The 23116-nt window shown below is 45.1% G+C and overlaps 1 protein-coding gene across 2 annotated transcripts in view; it reads left to right on the top strand.

The window, feature by feature from the left end:
- Window positions 1-23116, top strand: part of SETD3 (SET domain containing 3, actin N3(tau)-histidine methyltransferase) — a 510073-nt gene that overhangs the window by 414641 nt on the left and 72316 nt on the right. For both annotated transcript variants that reach the window (XM_086937753.1, XM_086937754.1), the window contains exons 8-9: window positions 1970-2084; window positions 13440-13514. In XM_086937753.1, coding sequence (XP_086793879.1) covers window positions 1970-2084; window positions 13440-13514 — 190 coding nt within the window. The remainder of the gene's footprint in view (window positions 1-1969; window positions 2085-13439; window positions 13515-23116) is intronic.

Here is a 23116-nt window from a genome sequence, read left to right as displayed (position 1 = left end):
GGAGTTTGGATTGGTAGGATGAGTATGGATGCATGCCTGTTTGAAAATATAATGAGATTATGTGATGTGTTGCGTGGTTGTGTAAAGCTTATGACAGGTAAAGGAGTGGGGTTTGCTGAAGGAATATGTGTTTTATTGCCTTGTAAATGGAGGCTGTATCTCCGCTTACCTATTGTGGATGTGATTTTTGGCAGAGATTCTGGTCGTAGGACCTTTCCATGCCTAAATAAAGGACACCTTTTAACTGCTGTCCTTTACCTGTTTGCCTGGGCTGAACGCCCTAAGCCCTAGGTACACTTTAAATCCTTCTCTTCCACCCCAAAAACTAGTGCAAAACACTCTTAGTAAGCAGCCCTAGGCTACACACTTAGGTAGGTTTTATATGACTTTTTTGGGTTTTGTTCTTTGGGTAGGGGGTTTGAGGGTTGGTCTGTTTGTCATTTTAGTGCAGTTTAAAATTAAAAACGTACGCACACACAAAGCACATTAACATTTTAAATTGCACAAAAAAATTGTCTGCACTTTCCTTGCTCTCTGGCTGCTAGAAGAGACTGGAGACCAGCATAATCAGAGTGGGTGGAGGGGGCGGGGTGGGTGGCTGCACCCTATAGGGAGCCCATTTCAACTCAAGGCCAAGAGTGTCTTTGAGATATGGGAGCCTGGGAGTCTGGGAGTCTGGGAGTCTGGGAGCTCCTCGCCTTATTCTACAGGCGGTTCCCTACCATGTTTCATTACGACACGGACTGTATTCCGATCTATACTTTCATGTGGAAATGTTACAGGAGGCAAGAAAACAATTGTTGTTTTTCTCATGAAATATAGCGGTAATAAAGTTGTTTTCACATTGCTGATGATACGTAATACCGAGAAAAGTTCTAGCCCATGAGACGTATATATATGTACCCTACTGGTCATTGGCCTGGATTCTGTCTCGATGGACTCAACCGTTCCTTCCCCCGTATACTGATAACTTGAGTGTTATCACGTTGGTTGTGTGTGAAAATGTCTGTCTGTTGTATTTGTACAGCGTGAAACTAACCAGCGGTAGCGGTGAATCATTCTTGTTAGAAGTACCGAATTGAAACGACAAAAAAACAGCAGTAATTGTTATGTAAAACCAAACTGTTAGTATCTGGGACTAATAATATGTGGTTTTGGAATGATTTGAATGGCAGAATATAGCCTTATAGCCCGCCATAGAGGGCTATACCAGCTATTAAAGGCCCTCTCCAGCGTTAAAGGCCCCGAGCCGAAGGCGAGGGCCTTTAACAAGGGAGAGGGACTTTAATAGCGGTATAGCCCATCTATGAAGGGCTATAAGGCTATTAGAACATTCTGTCACTAGAGGACAGAATGTTCTAACAAAAAAAAACAAAGCCTTTTGGGAGCGTGAGGGGATTGGAATCCCCTCAGGTTCCCTGAAGCCTTTGTTCGCAGCCAGAGCTGTGAACAAAGAAACATTGGAATGTTAGAGCTCTGGGCTTATACCAGCTATTATAAGCCCAGAGCACTCCATTGTTTTCAATGGAGCTCCCAACATTTCAATGTTCTAATACTTAATGTTCTTTTTTTTTTTTTTTTTAGCACAGTGTGGTTTGTAGCAGTCATCCTGACATTTAACCTGAGAAAATATATTTCTTTCTGATCTTTTTTGTACAGTTCATTAAAGAAATCTGCATAATGTTTTTGGGGCAGATGATTAATACGTACATCATTATAAATTTCAATCCAACTTGGAATACATTTTCCAGAGGCTAACCCTGAATGCTTATACTTTACGCATTTCAGGGTTCGTGGTTGGATTTTAATTGCAAGTTCTCAAAGTAAGTGTATAGTTGGAAGGGTTTGTTCTGCAAAAACAAGAAATTGGTTTCCAGTTTATGGATCTTCTGTTCTTGCCCGATCTGTGTTAGATATAAAAGATTTTTTTAACGTTTTCATTAAAAATACATTTTTATTTTCTCTGCAGATGGGCTGTTTCCTCTGTGATGACGCGGCAGAATCAGATTCCCACCGAGGATGGATCACGCCTTACCCTGGCTTTGATTCCGTTGTGGGATATGTGCAATCACACCAATGGACTGGTAAGAGCTCCTCCAATGACTCAATTATAGAGGCTCCCTCTGTTTGTGACGTGCTCCACATGTAAAGCCCGGTGATCTCGAGCCTTTCCCACCCCCTTTATATTTACCCAATAATTTGCGGGAAACGATGCTGGAATTGTAAGCCTGTAGTTTTATTGTCACTCATCCACTTACAACTGGTCTCAAAGCATTCATGTTAAGTGTATTTGTAAAGCGTACTATCACCCAGGAGAGTATCCTGGCTCTGAGCAGGTATGGGTGTCTAGCCCTGCGAATGTCTATTGAAAAGCCAGCTCTTCAGCTTCTTGCGTAAGTCAAGACGAGATTAGGAGTCTCTTATGTGGAGTGGGAGGCGCGCCATCCTATTGGAGTGATGTAAGAGAATGCCTGTCCTCCTGATCTGATTCTGAGTATGCATGGGATGTGTGGGATTACGAGTCCTGCAGAGCTGAGGTGCCTGGGTGGTTGGTGGAAGGAGATGCAAGTGTTCAGGTTGGTGGGGTCTGAGCTGTGTAGTGTCTTGAATATGTGTGAGGAGTTTGACTGCTGTTGGAAAAAGTTTGTATCATATTGTACAGAAAAGTCTATTGATCCTCCTTTTGCCGCCCTTTCTGATATTTTGCTTTTTATTTTGATCCTTACCCAGCAGGCTCTGCTCTGGACACTCAAAAAGGGTATCTTTCTGCCCCATCTGCCTTCTTGCAGCTGCCTGACCAACCTCCTTATTTGAATCTGCCATTGAAAACAGTTTATAAAAAGTCTTGTACATATGTTCCCACCTTCCCCTTTCATTATGCCTCAGTGGGACCTTAATTTGGTTCTTACATTTCTGATGTGTGCTTCCCTCGAGCGTTTACACAGTTGTTCCCTCGTGTTGCTCACCATCAAAACAGCCTTTTTTGTGTTAATTACATCGGTCAGGAGGATGAGCGAGCTGCAGGCTTTATCATCCAAGCCTCTATTTCTATCAGCTTTTCCTGGCAAACTGGTACTTCACACTAGAGTCTCTTTACTGCCAAAATCGGTAACACTATTATATGTGGGCCAATCTGTCTCCTAGCCCACTTTCTACGCTCCTCCACATCCCTCTAAAGAAGAGGAGTGACTCCACCAACCGCCTGGACCCAAAAAGACGCTGTCATTCTATCTATCTATCTTTTTTTTTTTTTTTTTTAAATTTTTGAAAACCTTTATTTGTGTAGATGGATGCATACAAATACGGGCCTACAACCCAGAGGCCGGCCACGGAACAAACTGGAAAGCACCTTTATCAATAAGAGTGTGGAGTGGTTACGCAATACTACACAATGCTGCGAGTCCGTGATGCTAACTAAGTGGACCCACTCGGCATAGGATCAGAGAAGGTTAATTTTTATAGTAAGAGAATAAAGGATCGGTTGTATAATAAGCGTCCTGGTGCACATGGCGGGGAACAAAACCAACATTATAATAGGGAATCCATAGATCTATCATCAGAAAGGTCCAAAGCATGCAAGTCATAGAAGCCCTTGCAATTCTTCTTCGGTAATGTCCACCCGCAACCTCATGTGCCCAAAGACAAGCAAAACATCACTCTCATAACAGTCAAACCATCAGAGAGACAGAGAAAATTGCAATCATTATACAGCCCAACCCGGAGAGTAAAGGAAAGCAAAAATACTAGAAAAAAGGAAAAGGGGGACTCCACGTTACTGTACCCGCCCCACGGCGATAATGGCGATCAACAATCCAGATAGCAAACATACTTAGGGGCGGGGCGGCTAAGTCAGGATAAGCAGAACCTAAAGTACCGTATTATATAGGAATACCCAATCCCCCCCCCCCCCCCCCCCCAGTAACTCCCCCCGCGGAAATCACGCACAGTCATGGAGGCCCAAGAAAAGGACACAAAAGAGCCATAGAAACAAATAACTATCTAATAGACCCCAATCCACCCGCCCCACCCTGCACCCCTGCAGAAGGCTATGACCTACCACCACCCCCCCCCTCTCCCCCCCCGCAGCGTGCCTGTCGCCCTAAACATGAACCCGAAATATAGAGTGAGATAATATAGGGAAAGGGAAAGACAGAAGGAAAAAAAAAAGGGGAAAGCCAAGGGAGAGGAAACCATGTACCAGGGCCCACGGCCCCCACCCCCCGCCCATACAAACAGATAGTGCGGCCCAAAACGAAACTGGCAAATTTTCAGGTAGCCATACATAGTAAGGATTCGACAAATTATCACAATTTGGGGCAGTCCATAACTACGTGCACCGAACGGCAGTCCTCCGGATTAAGAACCGGGCTCACCCCAGTCCTTTCTTAGCTATCGCCACGATGTATGTCGAAGTAGCGAGCATAAAACATAGCGGTGAGAAAAGGCAGTGGAGCAGCCGCTGAATGGCCAATGGAAGCAACCCATGGGATCTCCTCCGCCGATGGTAATGCAAAAGCTGTTTACGGCAGTCATGTATACCAGTGTCAATGGTCACCAGCAAATCTTCCCGCATGCGAACCAAAACATCACTACCCCCACCAGGAAGCGGGGAACAAACAGCGACCACCTCGGGCCCATCCGCGTCTCTGAGGGACGGCCCGGGAGCAATGGTGGTCACCACATTGTCTTGTACACAAGAATCCCGGGCCAAGGTCACTTGCCAAATCTTCAGCGCTCACAGGACGTCGCCAATCGTGGGTTCGCGCTGATCAGTGCAGGCCCCAGTACAGTACAGAGGTACAGCATCGACATCCCGGGGCGTGCCACAGCACACGGCATCAGCCGCCAATTTGCGAGTTCAGCGCCGTCCCTTCGGAACCAACTCCTGGGGTGGGCTCACCAGTAGGGCCCTCGCGGGATCCCCCTCAAGAACCCGAACAACACCCTCGGTTCAGAAACGAGAACCACCAAAAGAGTGGGACCCGCCGGCACCACCGTTCCGCTGGAGCCACTCTCCGCCACCGAGCGATGAGGTTCGGGATGGCCGGGCAAGGCAACAAAGGGGGAGCCAGCAACACGGCGTCCCTCACACACAACTTGCCGCACTTCACCTCTGGAACACCGGACGGTAGTCCCAGACGCGTTCAGTTGCCTCCGGCCTTTTCGCACAACGGCATCTTCCGGCCGGTCGCCATACACCACCCGGGGCCGCCGCCGACACTGTCTCGCCGGCCACTCGCTGAAGGCAAGGCCCCGGTCTCCACCCCACGGAGGCCGCACTTCCTGGGAGGACGCCGCTGCGGATCCACTGAACGCCGGATCCTCCAGGACGGGTGGTGAGTATCAGCAAACCTTCATATATAAAATGTTATCCTTTTTGGGCAGGATGGGTGGCAGGATAGATGAGTTTGGGCGGGGAGGTCGGCGGAGCCGATCTACAGTGCGGCCATCACGATGTCGCTGTCATTCTATCTTGACCACACACACAAGTTCCGGATGGACAACCAACTCTTCGTGGGGTATGTTGGTGCGAAGAAAGGTTCGGCGGTGCAGAAATGGACCATCTCTCGTTGTTCTCTGCACCAAGATCTGCAGCACACTGGCAAAGAAGCAGCCTTCTAAAGACTTAAGAGCTCATTCCACCAGAGCTAAGGCTACAACCACTGCATTTGCCAGTGGAGTTCCAGTCCTGGACATCTGTCAGGCAGCAGCCTGGGCAACCCTGCACACTTATTCAAAGAATTACTGTCTTGATAGTCTGGTCCGCAGAGATGGACATTTCGCCCGTTCGGTCCTGCAGGACTTCGTAGCAGACCCATCTCCAGGGGTGGAATTGCTTAGGTATCTTTTCAAAAGTAAGGAATCTGCGGCTAGATATTTCTATAAGGAGAACAAGTTACTTGACTATGGTATTTTGTAGAGACAACATCTTGCCGCAGATTCTTTACCAACCCACCCATCCTCCCCGCGGACAGATTTCTAGGGTCAAGGCTGGTCCCTTTCAGGGCCCTAGTTTGGACACACCATTGTCGGTACACTTAATTTCTCTTTGCTTCTGGCATGAATAGTCGTGAAAAGTATCTGACATCAGCGCGCCGAGGTGGTGCCTTTATAAGCAATGTGGCTTACCCATCCAGTGCAGATGACGCCAATGACGCAACGTAAAGCCGATCTAAGGGTGCGCAGGGGTACTGCTCACGAAAAATCTTTGTGCTCCAGTGTGATGTCTGGGGAATTCAAAGGTAGGGACTCTGCGGCTATATATTGTCTCTACCAGAAAAAGCGTTCCAGAAAGTAGGTACCATGTTCACTTAGTTTATAAAAAATGGAAACCAGTTAATCATCAATGTAACATTTTCACATATTATTAATCATCAATATATTATCAGTTTAATATTATTAATATGATTTTACCAAATTATATTTTCATTTATAACAATTTTGAAACTAAAAAGGATGCATTCACGTACAGCACACAAACTTCAGACTTCTGTAAATACTACAATGCTTCAAGCCTTGGATTTAAAATCGAGCTTGCTAAAAAGTGGAGCCATATGCTTATTCCTATACCTGAATGCCATGTTACATAAAAATGATATATACGTCATGAGGATTAGAACATTTTCCTTGTCGCCATCATTACTCCCATATTATAGTAATGACGTTGGCAATGTTTTACTGTATTTAGAATGGGTCGATTGCAGATTTTAGGTCTTGCCAAATGACATCTTGTGGACATTCGTAAAGCTTCCTTGGGAATGGCTTCTGCCCATTGATTACCAACGGCTTTGTGGTTTGTAACTCACATTTGCTTCCTTTCTGTTTGCCGGCTCTATTTGTTTTAGGCTGTTCACCTTGAGTTTGTCCTGTCCTTTGCCCAAACCCAATTTACTGTATTCTTGCACTAGTACTGGATTTCTGTAAACAGGCCTTTAAATCTTGTTCTTATCAGTTCACATTTGCTGTGCATCCAAAAACAGAGGTCAAATGTCAAGCTCTGTCTTCCAGGGAGCTTGTTGTTTACTTCTTTTCTCTGTGTTCAAAGGGAGAGGATTTATGTGACAATCATGTTGGCTACTGGGGGAGTGCTTGAGGAAGGCTGTACAATGTTATTTTTTTTTCAAGCACACAACAAAATTTAAATGTCTGTAAAAACTGTGCAGATATTTCACAATATATCAGAATTAGCAAAGCACAAATGAAGCAAATTTGTTGGTAGTTCTCGATTGTGGTTGAAACAAGTATTTTCACACATCATTTGTGCGCTGTATACTTTTACAGGTAAAAATGTATGTCTGTGCAAATGTAATGGTCATTTCAATTAAAGATGGGTTGTCTGTAATGGCAGTGTGCTACCACACCATGCATATTCCACTCTACGCCACTCCACCCTTCACCACTCCACACTACACCACTCCATACTGCTTCACTGCATTCTATTCTGCAACACTCCACTACTCTCCATGCCAATCCACTCTACCTCACACTATTCTAATATGCCCCACTGCACTCTACACCACTCCAGGCCTCTCCTCTCTATGCCACTCTACTCTGCAACACTCCACTCTACGCCAGTGCACTTTGCCAATCCACTCTACACCGCTCTAATCTCCTCTGCACTCCACCATGCACCACTTCACTCTACTCTGAATCTGTTCTATTCCACCACAATCTGTGCACATCCTTTCAAAGCCACTCCACTCCACCCTACCTCGCTGCACTCTACGCCAATGCACTCTACACCACTGTGCTCAAAACCAATGCATTCTACACCACTGCACTCTGTTAATCTACTCTGCACCATTGCTCTCTGTCACTGCAGTCTACGCCATTGTACTCTACATCACTGCACCACTGTCCTCTGTGCCACTGCTTTCTACGCCACGCTACTCTACGCTCCTCTACACAACTGCACTACATGCCAATTCACTCTATGCCAATCTTCTATCCATCAGTGCACTCTACAACAATCTACTCTACAGCACTGCACTCTACGCCACACCACTCTAGACCAATTTCCTAACCACCACTTTACTCAAAACCGATGCACTCTACTCCAGCTACACTGCCCTCTACACTACTATACTCTACAACACTGTACTCTATGCCACTGCATTCTACACCACTGCCTGCTATGCCACTCTATTCTACTCTGCACCACTGTACTCTATGCCACTTCTCTCTGCACTACTCTACGCCACTGCACTCTACGAGGCTGCACTCTCCACCACAGAACTCAGCGCCACTCTACTCTGCACCACTGCTCTCTACACCACTGAACACTGCCACTCTACACCATTTTGCTATGTCACTTCTCTCTACGCCACTCTTTTCTAACCTCCACCACTCTAAGCCAGTGCACTCTATGGCATTACACTCTTCATCACTCTAGGCAACTGTAATCTATTCTGCACCAGTGCACTCCACGTCACAGCCCTCTGCGCATTTCTACGCCACTCTACTCGACCCGCTGCACTCTACCCTGAACCATTCCACCCTTTGCCACTTCATTCGACTATAAAACAGTCTACTCTTTCACTGCATTCTACACTACTGCAGTCTACTCTGTACCACTGTACGCCACTGCATTCTATACCGATGCACTCTACACCACTTTTTTCAAAACCAATGCACTCTACGCCAATCTACTCTGTGCCACTGCTACTCTATGATACTCCACTCTGTGATGCTCTACTCCATTAAACTCTACACCACTCTGTGCCACTCCACAACAGTCTGTTGCAATCTGTGCCACTCTACAACACTACTCTACGCAACTCCCTCTAGGCCAATCCATGCCACTTTGCTCCACTAAATACTCCAACACACTTTCTTGACTTTAATCCACTCCGTTCCACTCGACGTCACACTGTGCCATTTCACTCGCCTACACTACTGCATTATATGCCACTCCACTTTACAAAAACGTCCTCCACTCTACACAATACCCTCTGTGCCATTCCAGTCTGCTCTACACCACTCCTATGCCACTCCATTCTACTTGTGTACACAATAATTAGGCTGCTTTCCGAAACCTCTCTTCTGTCTGGTGCTTATTGCTGATAGATTGATGAAGATTTCATTTGCGAGAGATATTTGGAATTACCGTTTATCTTAGATCCTAATCAGCTGGTTATAGAAAAAAGAGAAAATACACCAGTGTTACCCTTGCCTGCAGAGTACGCTAATGTAGGAGATGTGCGGTGGCAATATTCTATGCTTCGTGGCCAGTCCTGCCTTTTTAGGTCTTGGCTCTAGACGGCGCGCATGCACTTTCTTGAAAAGAGACCTGTTGTTTGTACTTTTGGGGCTTTAGCCTGCCCATGGGCTTGCCATTGGCTGGCTTCATCGTCTGTCTCCCATTGTTTCTCCCCATTTGTCCATGGCATGCATTTGTCATGCCTCTTCCTCTGTTTACTCCTCCTCAAAATCGAGGATTAAGTACATATTCCTTATTTTATTACTAATGTAAGGACTTTTTTTTATCATTGTTTACAAACCCTCCTGGGGAGCGCTGGTGTTTTAATTTACTTTGGTCACCATATATTTATCTTTTTAATTAATTAGCCCATCCCGATTTTCGGTGGCTCCATGTATTATTGGCTTTGCTTGGGGAAGGGCGGGGGCAACTGGTCACGGCGGTGGCGTTGTTTCGCTATGGGAGCGTGTTAAACAGCAGTGGCGATGGATATGGGCATGTATCAGCAAAGGCATTTATCAGTTTTTTCATGTCCTCGCTGTTAGGCACCATTCGCACCTCTGTGAGACTTGATAGCAGGTACTTATGCCCCGCTCTGAGGGGTGATGTGGTAATTGTGTGCTTGAGTGAAACGATGCTGCATTTTCTTAGTTTTATTGTGTACGTGGACATTAGTGAGAATCGAGTAACCTCGCCTGTGTTACTCTGGTGTAGTGCTGTGCGCCAGAGTTTTCTGTGCACTGGTGGCGTAGTTATTCTTGTCACGCAATAGCACTACCCACCTTAATGTCCCACTCTTGCTAGGCAAATGGGCAGGGTCCCGTGCCGGCTATTTATAGTGCTTGGCTGTGATGGTCTAGGCCTGCATTACACACTGACGTCATGTGGTGTCGCAGGCTGCGAGAGTCAATGAGGGGGAGTCTACAGTGACTCTAATAGAACTGGCTGTGGCCGGCCTTTCCCAGAGCCAGAGGAAGGTTTACAAAACAACATTGAGACAACTGTAAATAGACCTAGACTACAGTTGTATGCTTTCTTGCTGTCTATGCTAACGTTTATACCCACACAGTCTTAGCAATGCTCTCTTTTACCCTTCCCATTCACTTGTATTTTAGTTCATCATACTTGTCATATATGAGGTTTGTTAGATGATGGTATGTCCATAACTAGGCAGAACAGGCGTATTTGAGTGCCTGTGCTCTCTGGTAATCTCACCAGTTTTATAAACTCCGGGAAAGGGTTTACAACTTGTCGGGGCTGTACAGATGTCCCATGATCTTTGGACATCTTGCATTTTGGAATGTTGTAGTGAATCGTATGCAGTGGCAATGTAATAGAATTTGCTAGTAAGATTTCCCAAAGTGTTTCGGCCTGTTGCGCTTTAAAATGTGATCAACAATCAACCATTATAATAGCGGGTTCAGACAGTTGCTATATTCTTGAATTAAAACATTGGAATCTTGGGAGCTCCATTGAAAACAGTGGAGTGCTCCGGGCTTATAATGACTGGTATAAGCCTGGAGCTCCAACATTTCAATGTTTCTTTGTTCACAGCTCTGGCTGTGAACAAAGGCTTCAGGGAGCCTGAGGGGATTCCAATCCCTCACACTCCCATAAGGCTTTGGGTTTTTGTGTTAGAACATTCTCCCCTCTGGTGGAAGAATGTTCTAATAGCCTTAGAGCCCTTCCTAGCTGGGCTTTACCGGATATTAAAGTCCCTCTCCCTTGTTAAAGGCCAGAGCCGATGGAGAGGGCCTTTAATAGCTGGTCAAGCCCTCTACGGGTGGCTATAAGGCTATAGTATGTCCTTTAAAGTGACATTTGAATAGAATTCAATTTTTTTAATCTACAAGTATTATGAATCAGTGTATGTGATTTTTAATACACAAACCGGTGTATAATGTCTGTACTTAAGCACCAGTGCTAGTTGATCATGTGCGCCACCACTTTTATCTTTACCTCACACCAACTCAATCTCACTTCATACTGTCTGCTGCTATTATTTGCTATTATTCTGTTGATCCTCAAAAACTCTGAGATCAAATCATTGTGTTCCCATAATTCCACACACACATATAGAAAACATTGTCCTCTTGCAGTCAAAATCTGTTTGGTGCTCACTCTAGTTCTTCATTTGTTTCCTCGCAAAATTCCACACATCCAAATTCAGTGAAATCACATATCTGCAATACCTGCTGTTTTGCATATTCACCTCACGCCCTTGCGGCCAATGGTATGAATTTACTCCTTTACTTCTAGATCTTGTAATCACTGAAGCTTGGCAAAATGTAAAAACGAATGCAGATGCTATTCCATAAATTGATGCAGTAACTCTGTCTCAACTAATTACTTGTTGACTTGTATCTTAACTGGAACCACCTAAAGAACTATGCCTCCTTATTAAAGAAATTAGTCAACTAGTGGCTAAACTAACAAAGGATCTTATCAACCTACTAACTAGAGAACTGTAGTGATATTATCAACAGTTCCTATTTATCACACGCAAGATGTGACCAAGTTATGCATTCAGATATTTTCAAAAGATGACTAAAAAGCCTTAGCCAGGCAGATCTTTTTACAATTATCAATTTGGCCAATACGGGACATGCCACAGACCTGTGGTACTATCTTTGAATTATCCTATTGGAAATATATCCATTGCCTTCCAACACCTTTTCATTTACGGTAGATGGCATTCAGTGTTGCGCTCTTACCTTCTCCGCTCAACAAACTAAGAACATTTGCAACAATGTACATTTTAAACACTCATACCAGATCATTAACACCATTCATGCCATTTCAGTCTAGGAAGCTTTTTTATACTGTCATCCCCAGAATTGTAGCAAAACCTTTACTCGATCAACTTAACACTGAAAATTGACTCGGTCGCATCTCTTCTGACGATCCTACTTGCAGTGTTGCCTCATGAGGTTTCACACATGTTCTTGAAATTGGAGCAAATTAACCACCACATCTTTCCATTCTACACCACCTAATCCAACAAAAAATACATAATTACACCATACAACACAATTCCATTACGAACCACATGCATCCAATCCACACCACATAATTCTACATCATGCCACAAAATTCAACATCACACCACATAATTCCACTCCACAACATGCCATTCCACAACACACAATACCACTCCACATTATTAGACTCCATGACACAATACCAATCCACATAGTTCCAGTGCACTAAACACCATGTAATTACTATCCACATATTTCCACTATACACCAAGCCAATAATGCCACTATGCTACACTACACAAAGCTCTACACAATTCCACTCCACACAATTGTACTAGCAATTCCAGTCCAAACCACGTAATTCCACTGAACTCCTTAGCACATGACTAAAAGACATCATTGACAAAGCCAGTGGCTCTCAGATTGCCGAGACCTATTGGCTTTGTCAGTGCTTGTTTATGAAGGGATAGTTGTTGTCACCAACCTGCCATTATTTTGTGATTACGCCGTCACTTTCCAGGTCTCTTCCTGTGGGTCTCATGGCTCTTCTGTGGGCCTTTAAAACACACAAGAGGGCTAGGGAGAGATGCGTATCCCTCGGAAGTCCATATCAATATATTGAACAAAGCTTCTTGTCATACACGATATCTATCTGATCTTGTGATAACTGTTATCTTAGTGTGTAGCACGAATTGTAATAAATGCAGTTGCAAAGTTAAAAAAATTGTTGTATTCCTTCCAGTTGCAAGAGAAGTTAACATTTTTCAAAGTTAAGAACAATCTAATTATGTTTTCCGAAAGCCTCCTTGAATATTTTTTAAACACTCTAGTAGTGTCGCAGTTTTCGCAGTTTTTATATGATCTCTTAAAGAGATTATGACATAGCAGGAGTGCGGTAAGTCCTTCTTCAAACTTCGCTGTAAATTGAAAATGGGTCCGTATTCTGTTCTGTTGCAAAGCCATTTCCCTTGCATAATCTCCTTAGGGTCCCGTCAACATTACTTTATTTGTTTAATATACATGTTGCCTGTTCAGAAACCTTTGTGCCAACAGATGTTTAGAATGGATATTTTAGCGAGCCTAAGAAACATAGTAGGAAGGTTTCATTAAAGGTTCATTACTAACCCTGTTATGCCAGGTGGCGAAAAGCAGCATGTTGGAGACTGTTCATTAATATTGTATAACATATGAAGAAGTAAACGTGCTTCGAGTTAAATCATACCAAATGCATTAAAACTGTTCTCATTTTCCTGTTTCAGATCACAACAGGCTACAATTTAGAAGATGACCGCTGTGAATGTGTAGCACTGCAAGATTTTAAGGAAGGCGAACAGGTAAGGCCGCACCAGTACTGAATACAGTGATTGCCAGGAAATGAGTAATGATGCTAGGCAGAGAGAAGGATGATTGACACTTGCCTTAGGTTAGGTTTGTAATAGGATTTACTGTTTTAGGATCATGCAGTGATGTTTCCATAAATAATTGGTGGCATCTTTCCACCTTTCATTAGGCACGAACACTAAAACCACCATCTTACTTTGCACCAGAATTCCTAGCCTAAGTTGAATTGTATAGAATTTAGTGAATGGGAATTTTATTTAGTAGCGACTGGCAGGGAACAGGGGAGGCAAGAGCGGGGAACAAAATATAAAAACATATTAAACACTTGCCTCTGTCCTCACAGCCGCCAGCTGCCGTCTCACCTGTGTTGCTTCAACCAGGAAGCAAAAGGAAGGACCCCAGCTCCCCAAAGCCAATCACAATGCTGCAATACAGTTTTGTGATTGGTTCTTCTCACCGTGTTTCGGCGAGAAGGGGACAGGGAGCCTGGGCATGTTCCCCACCAGGCTGTGTAATGCTGCCTTTTGGGGAACATGATAAGTGCACATGACTGTTTGGCTGGTCCCAGATGGCCGTCCAAGCAGTCATGTGCACTTGATGTGCACATACCACTCCTCCGCCTTTGCCACCAACCCCTCCCAAACCCAGCCCCGAACCTACAAAAAGCAAATTGATAATAACTACGTTATCATTTTTTTTTCCTTTTTCCTGCTCTGAGAGCAGTGATGCGATGCCCCTCCCTTAGCGGTGGAGCCGCCCCTGATTTTATTACTTTGAACACGTGCCATAAGGTGGACTTTTCAAGGAAAATTCAATTTGTCTATACAAATCCCCACTATCACTATGTTTTCAAAGGGAATTAGAATGCTGGAAAAAGATTTAATGAAACTCACATTTCGGATGTACACTTTGAACATAAAAGTTGTGTGGTAATAACGAAAATTAAATGAGTGAATTTAAACCAACTGGAAAGACCATTTCCAACAAAAAAGTGTGACCAGAGGACTATTATATTTGCCTTCTGGTTGAAACATGAGAGTGATCATAAATAGGTTGTTTAGCTATGTCAGAGTTTCTAGATGGAACATCTAGAACAGGTTTTGGACTTTTCATTGGTTTTGCATGGGAAAGGGTAAAATAAAGGTGGTAAACTGGTCTCTTCCTTGTATTATACATCTATGTGTTACCTTTCACCTTCCCCTATGCCTCTATTGTTATGCAGTTTTGGTTTAAATTTTATATGAGTGTTGCATCTTGTGAAAAGTCGCTGTGTGTGATTTAAGAAGTTTTATGTCACTGTGTCCAGTATACATTTGATAGAACTCCGGTAGTTTGGAATACTTACTTGAACGGTGTCAAATATTCTTTGTGTGCTGCATATTATGTTAACCCCATGCCCGCTGCTGGAATTCCGCTCCTGTGCGGCACACTCCGATCGCAGGCGTGGTCATGACGGCTGGGAGCGGTCATCAGCACACGAGCACTGTGTGCCCTGATGGCTCCCAGCCGTCATCAGCATCGAAGGGGTTAATATTCTCATGGTGGGCGCTTCAAAAGTTAAAATTCATCAAGTAGAATTGACTTTATCTCGAAACGGCAATGTAAGTGAATTGTCTGATATTTGATGGATAATTTTGAGGTGTAACTCCTCATTCTCTTCCAGGGGATCCTCATCAATATCTATTAATCAGAGGAGGAAGGATCACTAGTCCTGCATAACCAGGGTATGCAGGTCTTGAAATTCGTGTGTCCAAAATAAAAATCCCTCAAGCACGTGTTGGGAAGGTCGAGGTAGCGGTATATCTTTGTTCTCCGCTCTTCATAAACGTGTGTGCATAATCATTGGATCAGTTTGTTATGCAGCCTCCACTAAGAGGTTCATACCCATGGTTAAAACAGTAATGATCAGTGATGTGGACAGTGCTCATTAAGGTTTTAAAATATCCAGACCGCCAGATTCTGTACTTTATTAGGTCTGTATTCGGATAGCCCGTCGGTAAATTTAAGAAAACGTGCGTCCTGTGAATTTCTAGGGATTCATACGCACACAAATGAGTGGTTAAAAGTGGTCGACATGTTTCTGCCCTTTTTGGCCAGGTAGGTCTAGGGGGCGTTCTTCAGGACCAAAGGGAGTAGTGAAAGGTTGGTGTTTTATAATAGATACTTTCTAATTATAAAGAAAAATGAAAAAGGAGTGATGTGACCTGTTCTCCTTAGTTTCAAGAAGGTCTCATTGTACCTTAAGTGAGGTATTTCCACACTTCCGCGGATTGTGGTGGGAGGGCGAGGGTGCCTACTGTGGCTGGTTTCCTCTAGCACTGCTTGTGCAGACGCTGCATCCACCAGGGTTTGGTGGAACTCGGTCACGTCCTCTCTCCCTGGAGTCTCAGGCGATCTGGCACTGGCTGCTCGCCCGGAACCTCTCGGTGGTGGCGGTGAATCTTCCAGGAGAGCTAAATGTCAAGGCAGACGCACTCAGCAGGCACTTCGAGGATCAGCCAGACTGGGTGCTACACAACGAGGTGTTGGAGTATCTGTTCCATCATTGGGGTCGTCCGGAAATAGATCTATTCATGGACGACGAAAACACAAAATGCCACGCCTTCGCGTCCAGATTCCACCGTCGAGGGACAAGGGTGAATGCTCTGTTGATGGATTGGTCAGGGACATTTGCCTACGCCTTTCCTCCTCTGCCCCTGATCCAGAAGGTGGTGTCCAAGCTACTCAGATCCAGCATGACCATGATTCTGATAGCTCCAGACTGGCCACGGCAGTGGTGGTACCCGGACCTTCTACATCTGTCGGTACTTCCACACAGGAGACTACCATGCAGGCCGGACCTGCTGACCAAGATGAGAGGGAGGATTCTTCATCCCAACCTTCCCTCACTGAACTTGACAGCATGGCTCCTGAAGTCCTGCAATACGGACATTTAAATCTGCCACCTGATTGTATGCATATTTTAAAAGAAGAGAAAAGACCCTTCAAAAGAACGTCATACGTGTTTAAGTGGAAGAGGTTTTTTCTTTGGTGTAGACAGCATCACTTTGATCCTACGAAGGGGCAGGAGGATGCCATTCTCCCTTACCTTCTGTATCTAGCAAGATCTGGTCTTAAGTATGCTTCTATCAGAGTGCATTTATCTGCCATTACAGCTTATAGAAAGTCGCCTAGTCAGCCATCCTTTTTCCAAATGCAGGTGGTCAAGGACTTCTTACAGGGGTTAAAGAAAGTGTATCCCCTGTTCGAAACCCTTCTCCTCCGTGAGAGTTGAACCTGTTGTTATCTAAGTTGATGGGCCCTCCCTTTGAACCCATCAACAGAGCTTCCTTGAAGCATTTATCTTGGAAGGCTGCTTTTCTGGTAGCGATTACATCAGCGCGCAGAGTAAGTGAGATCCAAGCACTGTGTACCAATGACCCTTACACTGTTTTCCACCATAACAGAGTAGTCTTAAGGGCACATCCTTCTTTTCTCCCTAAGGTGGTGTCTGATTTTCACATCAATCAGTCCATTTCCCTGCCATCTTTCTTCCCTGATCCGGCGACCCCAGCTGATTGGTCGCTTCATTCCTTGGACCGTAAGAGGGTACTTAAGTTCTACTTACAGAGTACAAAAGAAATAAGGAAGACAGATCAATTGCTTGTAAATTATGGCACCATGAGAACTGGCTTCCCAGCAGCTAAGACATCCATTTCAAGATGGATTGTTTCATGCATTACCTTAGCTTACCAGCTGGCGAAAAGGCCCTTGCCTTTACCTCCCAAGGCTCATTCCACCAGGGGGAAAGCAGCCATTGTTGCATTCTTGCATGACGTCCCTATGTCAGAAATTTGCAAGGCCGCAACCTGGAAATCAGTTCATGCTTTTACGAGGCACTACTGCCTAGAGTCTGATTCCAGGGTTGATGCTCAAGTAGGCCAGGCCTCCTTGAGGAATCTGTTCGGAAAGTGTTTTTCCTCTATCCTAGCTTGGTTTTTCGCTAAGCTTACTGATTAAGTTTTCTCTGTTTTCCTTTGCCTGCTGGGAGATGAGGTGAGGCTCGCTATTCTATTCTAATGCTTATGGCCGAGTGCCAACAGGGTGTGCTTTGACACCTGATGACAGTGGAGCGGGTAATAATAATTTTTATCCACAGGTTTTTTTACAGAATCCGGAGGAAGACTACCACATAATTTTTTTGGGAACCACGATTTTGTGGTTCCATTTGACACAGTGATCGAGGGCTGGACACGCCTTAGCGTGTGTGTACCTCCCCGTTCACCCATATTGGTCCTGACGAAAACCTATAATACTACCATGGTTGAAACATGTAGACCTAAGTTTTAAACACATAACACACAACGCTATTTTTAATACACTACACGTCTATGTAACACCAAAGCCTACCTAACTAGACAAAGGTGTCTCACTTTACTTTTATCCGGTGTCCAAACACTCCAGAATAAAATCTACGAGTAGCTTTGGACACTTTTTAAACCACTTACGTTAATATTCCACTGCACATTTAAAAGAAAAATACCCGCTCCACTGTAATCAGGTGTCGAAGCACACCCTGTTGGCACTCGCCCTTCGGGGTGGGACCCCAATGATGAAGCATGTCACCAACCAGGTTGGTGAGTGAGGGGTCTTCTTAAAAGGACTACCTATGTCCCAGGTTGGTTGGGCACTACGTGCACCATAATAATCTGTATTCAGAGATTTTTTACAAAGTCTCACGGAGTTACTTCTCCATTTGTTGTTGATAATATTTACAAGGGGACCAGGAGTTTCCTCCCTACACATACTTAAATTCCCTTTCTCTCCCTTTTGTTGTTAATGAAGCACTCAATAGTCAGCCAAACCACCAACAAACCTTGGCCACATCAAATGCAGCGATGTAGCAAATCTGCTTCCAGAAATCCTTGGAACGCTGTAGAGGGCTGAGACTCAGTGAGGTTCAGGGCTACACTTCCCAGAAGGCACCTGGCCGGTTATTTTCAGGCTGGTTTTCAACGGAGACCGGCGGACAGTCCTTTGGATCTTGGAAGTGCGGTTTGTGCCTGCCGACTGCTAGTGCCTCTAGTCCTATGGAGTCCTGGGTAAATCTTTCGGTTGTAAAGGGGCTCACCTTCCTTTTGAAACTGGTCTATGGTCCAGGAGGAGTCCTAGTCCAGCAGGTGCAGGGGGACTGTCACAGGTCCAGAGCTTCGTGCCTGCTCTTTGTGGAGTCCTGCCTTGTGCAGACATAGGTCTCTTTTTCGTACTTCTTCAGAGCAGATCTGGAGTTCTGGTGCCACAGGTGCCCCTTAAATCCTGCATTTAGGGATTGTTTAGAGGTGTGAGGGTCAGTTGCCAATGGGCTACTGATTCTGCAGCTAATTCGCCCCTGAGGTGACCACATCCAGGAGGGTGTATACCACTAAACTACCTAGAACCCACTATTTGTGGGACTTCTCAAGATGGCATAAGCCATCCTCGTCTGCCCAGACCAGCTAGTCCTCTCTAGAGATGTGGCTATCCTTTGGAGGTTGTATGCCTTCTCAATATCTAATTTCCCACCTGCTCGCACACTAGTGCCTGGGGTCAGAGAGGGGTCTTTGTCTCCACTGGGAGACAAGTCACATATCCAAGGCAATGTGGCCTTTGAGGTTTACTGCCCTGATATGTCAGTCATTCACTAGCAATCCTTGGAGGGCAGAGGTGTGACCTGCTTCCTGCCCTGGCCTTTTGCCTCCGTCCTCTGATAGCGATAGCACTTCCCAGTAGGAGGTCAGCGCTCTGTCTTTGTGGCAGCCTGCTCTGGGAGCCTGCCAAAGCACAGGGAGACAGAGGCAATTTGGGGGCAACCTTTAAGGATGCCACCTGGGTATATGCCAGCTCACCCTCAACACGAAGATTGTGTCAGGGGTGAGAAAGCACGGTGTTTAATACCAAACACGACGGAATTTGGTGGTACCATAATGGAGCTGGCTATCTCAGGGGTCGAATGGTACCCCGTCCATGTTAACCTATGGACCACCGTGCACTTACAGTGATCTAATGGAAAGATCACTGTAGGGCAGGGGCGTAGCTAGAGCTTGTGGCGCCCGGGGCTATCCCTCAGATTGCCGCCCCTTGGGGGTGGGGGGGGGGCTGGGGAAAAAGGACGGTAAGCACTTGAAAGATGTCCAAGAGACACTTAGTATTGCTGTTAATAGTTACCTAGATCATGCAAGTTACATGCACATACATGACACGGTCATAGGCTACACAGTTGATTACCTTCTCTTATTCATAGCCAACCTAAAGACATTGATGCATAGGTTTCTATGTATCTCTATGGTCAACAGGCCTTTCTCTTAGCTCTGGATTTATTAAACAAAATCAATTATTTACCCCTTCCCTACCTGGACACCAGCCCTTGATTTGAATTGCCCCTTCCAAACATTCGTACAGGCCGTCTTGGAAAAATGCATGCTGTTGCCTTTGGCTTGAAGTAGACAAGATACAAAGCACTCAAGGACACTCTTCTTTTATTTAATGGGACAGGCAATATTATGCAAGTGGCTCATCTTTCCTAGATTTATCAATTTTTTTGACAAAGTAGAACATTCTGGGTCCCTGAAGACTTTTGTTTCATAAACTAGATGCAGTAGTCCATTCATATTTTGCTACGGTGCGGGATCTCCCCATTTTTTTCATTGGTGACTCCATACACTATACAAGAGGACTATGACAGATGAAGCACCCTCGCTGATATGCAAAAGTACTACTGGAAATCCCAGCTGGTGGCATTGAATGAATGAGCTTTCTCCCCTTTGCAGGAATCCTTCCTTCTTAACGATTGACCAACACACTTAAGGGACATGGGGATATTTGAGAGGAGTTATAGTGGACAGCTACCACTTGAGATACCAAATCTCGAAAAACATATTTAGGCATAGAACATTGCCACAAGGACATCAGGATGGCATGGTCTCATGTAATCTGGGCAGTTTTGCAGATAGGACATTATAGATACATATTTCGAAGTTGGCAGTTGTAAGGGGGACATGAAGCCATTGCAACATTCTGTGTGCCAGCCTCTCTCTCGAACAGATCCATGCATTTTGATACATGAAACTCAAACATGCCCTAGAAAAATACACTTACAAGTGTCATAATGGGCTGCTCCCCATTAGAATAGCAAACTGGGTGGGCTAGAACAGTCGGGAATTTAATTAGGTTCACGAGGTTAGGAAGGACAGTGGGACCCAGGCACATGCAGCGGAGACCGAGCGAGAGATGGAGTAAAGTGATCCACTACACAGGATCCCTGAGATATTAGCGGTGAAAAATGAGTTGGATAGAAATGTGTTCCTTGTCTTTAGGTCTAATGTGCTGCTATTATAATAGCACAGTTCGGTGAGAAGCGTTTTTGATGTAAAGGTACTCCGGTCTTCCTAGTCCCGAGTCCACAGGAGCAATATTTATCACGGCCCGGTCCTGACATTCACGTAGGCACTCTTTATCAGGCGGGCCACCTCTGAACCTGCAGCTGTGTCCTGAGATGCGGAGCTGAGTTTCTGGCTCATCTTCACCGAAGCATGTGTCTTCCCTAAGGACAAGCCTGATAGAGGTCTCAGGAATTCTCTCTAATCAAGAACTAATACAGGTGCAAAAAGTTAAAAGGACTCTGAAAGGGATATAAATCCTGGCATGCACCCTCCTGCGCTGATACACAAACATCACATGCTCGCTTCTCTCCCACAACTCCAACTAACTTGTATTCTCATTCACCTCAGCATCACCCTGCCATTCAAGTGAGGATAGCGTGGTGAACGGACTCACAATAAGCCAACAACCGACTGTCACCTTGAACCCCTTTCGGACTAAGTAAAACTAGAGACACATTGAGCTCAGTGCCCTGGCTTGACCCCTGCTGAAAACGAATCCTACACAGGGAAGCGGGCAATAACTCTCGTGAGGGGGACTCACCATCTCCACTGCAAGTGTCTTATTGCTTTACCTCCTCCCAACATTTAGAGCTGTTCTCAGTTCAAATGTCCACATTAAGTGGTACATACTCTCTCACCTCTTTGTCTGAATTTGCTGCCTGACTGTGCCTGCAGTACAACTTGCAACTATAATGAAGCACTGCCCGCCTCCTCACCTCAACACGACGAGAGCGTAGCAGTGAGCGCGTAACGCATCACTGCTACGTTCTGATCGCGAGGGAGGGCTGGGCAAACATTTCCATACAGGGCCGTCATTGGTAGCGCTCGCGCGCGCAGCGCACGCTACTATTGATTGACGGCCCTGGCTGGACTGGGCGGCAGGGGCCGCGTTAATAATTTTATTTAGGACACTTGTGTTTGTTCAAATCGCGATTCTTTCCCCAAAACATTATAAAGGCCGCCGCGGCCGCAACGGACCTCCAGTGCCGCCTCAAAAATGATGCCGCCTGGGGCGGACCGCCCCCCCTTGACCCCCCCCTAGCTACGCGGCTGCTGTAGGGACATGTATGCTTGTACATACATGTTCACACCTTTAATGGAATGCACCCTGCCTCCTGGGCTATCGGAGGCCTACCTTAGTGGTGGCTTACTTACATTAAAGCAGTGAGGTAACCCTGTCACAGATGAAGTGTGCAGGGTCGATCTTGAGCAGGAAAGCTGCTCATGCAGCCTGTGATGGCAGACCGGCAGGCCTTACTTTTACTCGTGTCACTCAGGGTAGCACAAATATTTCTACACACCTGATGACCTCTTAAACACTCTTGCCAGCACTGGTGCCATATACTGGGGACTTATAAGGGGGTGGTAAAGCATCTTTGAGGGAAAGAGTACTGGATATGGTCCTGGTTAGCAGGTCACAGTGCACTGCCAGATCTATTACTGCAGCATTCAGAGTAAAAACTGTGTGGGTGACCATCCAGAAAGAATACTTTCCTACACTTAGTAGCTCGTGAGCTACTGGTAGCTCTTCAGGTAACTGCAAGTAACAGTATTTTATAACTGTAAGTAGATCTCCTGTGTGCAGCAGAGCCTACTAAATTAGACGTTTTGCTTGTTTGAATTAATATAATTATACCAACTGAAAAGCATGTATTCATGATAAAAATGTGTTTTTTAAGAACTCATAAGCTCATGTTTGGAGAAAAAGTGGGTGATTTTCCAAAATATATTTAAAGGTGATATGTTATTGATAAATCATGCAGCAATGGGGAGACCTATTACTAATATTATTATTTTGGTACCAGGGGCACTGCAGCCCTGAATGCAATGCATTACCCATGTTGGGGCATTCCACATTGACACAACCTTTTTACATTATCGCTGACAACAGTGTCTGATGCACTGAGTTGACCTGTGCTGTCAATTATGAATGTGTACTAATGTAAGCTTGTCTGATGTGGCCATTATTTTAACACTAGTGTTAGTAGGTCAGAATGATTTCCATTGGACACAAGGAGCTCTTACTCAGAAAACGTTGGTGATTACTGTGTGAGAGAGATCACCGTTTAGGTATTAGCTCCTTTTGAGGAAATTAAGGAATGACAGACGAGTCAAGAAACCGAGCTAAATTCACCCAGGGGCCCATCTGTGAATGTCCATGTGACTGCTCCCTTGTCAGGATGTGTTAAGTGGAAGGT

Source organism: Lissotriton vulgaris, chromosome 9 (assembly GCF_964263255.1).
Source record: "Lissotriton vulgaris chromosome 9, aLisVul1.2, whole genome shotgun sequence".
NCBI classification, from domain to species: Eukaryota; Metazoa; Chordata; class Amphibia; order Caudata; family Salamandridae; genus Lissotriton; species Lissotriton vulgaris.
The sequence above is the reverse complement of the archived record's forward strand: the minus strand, read 5'-3'. Positions and strand labels throughout refer to the sequence as shown.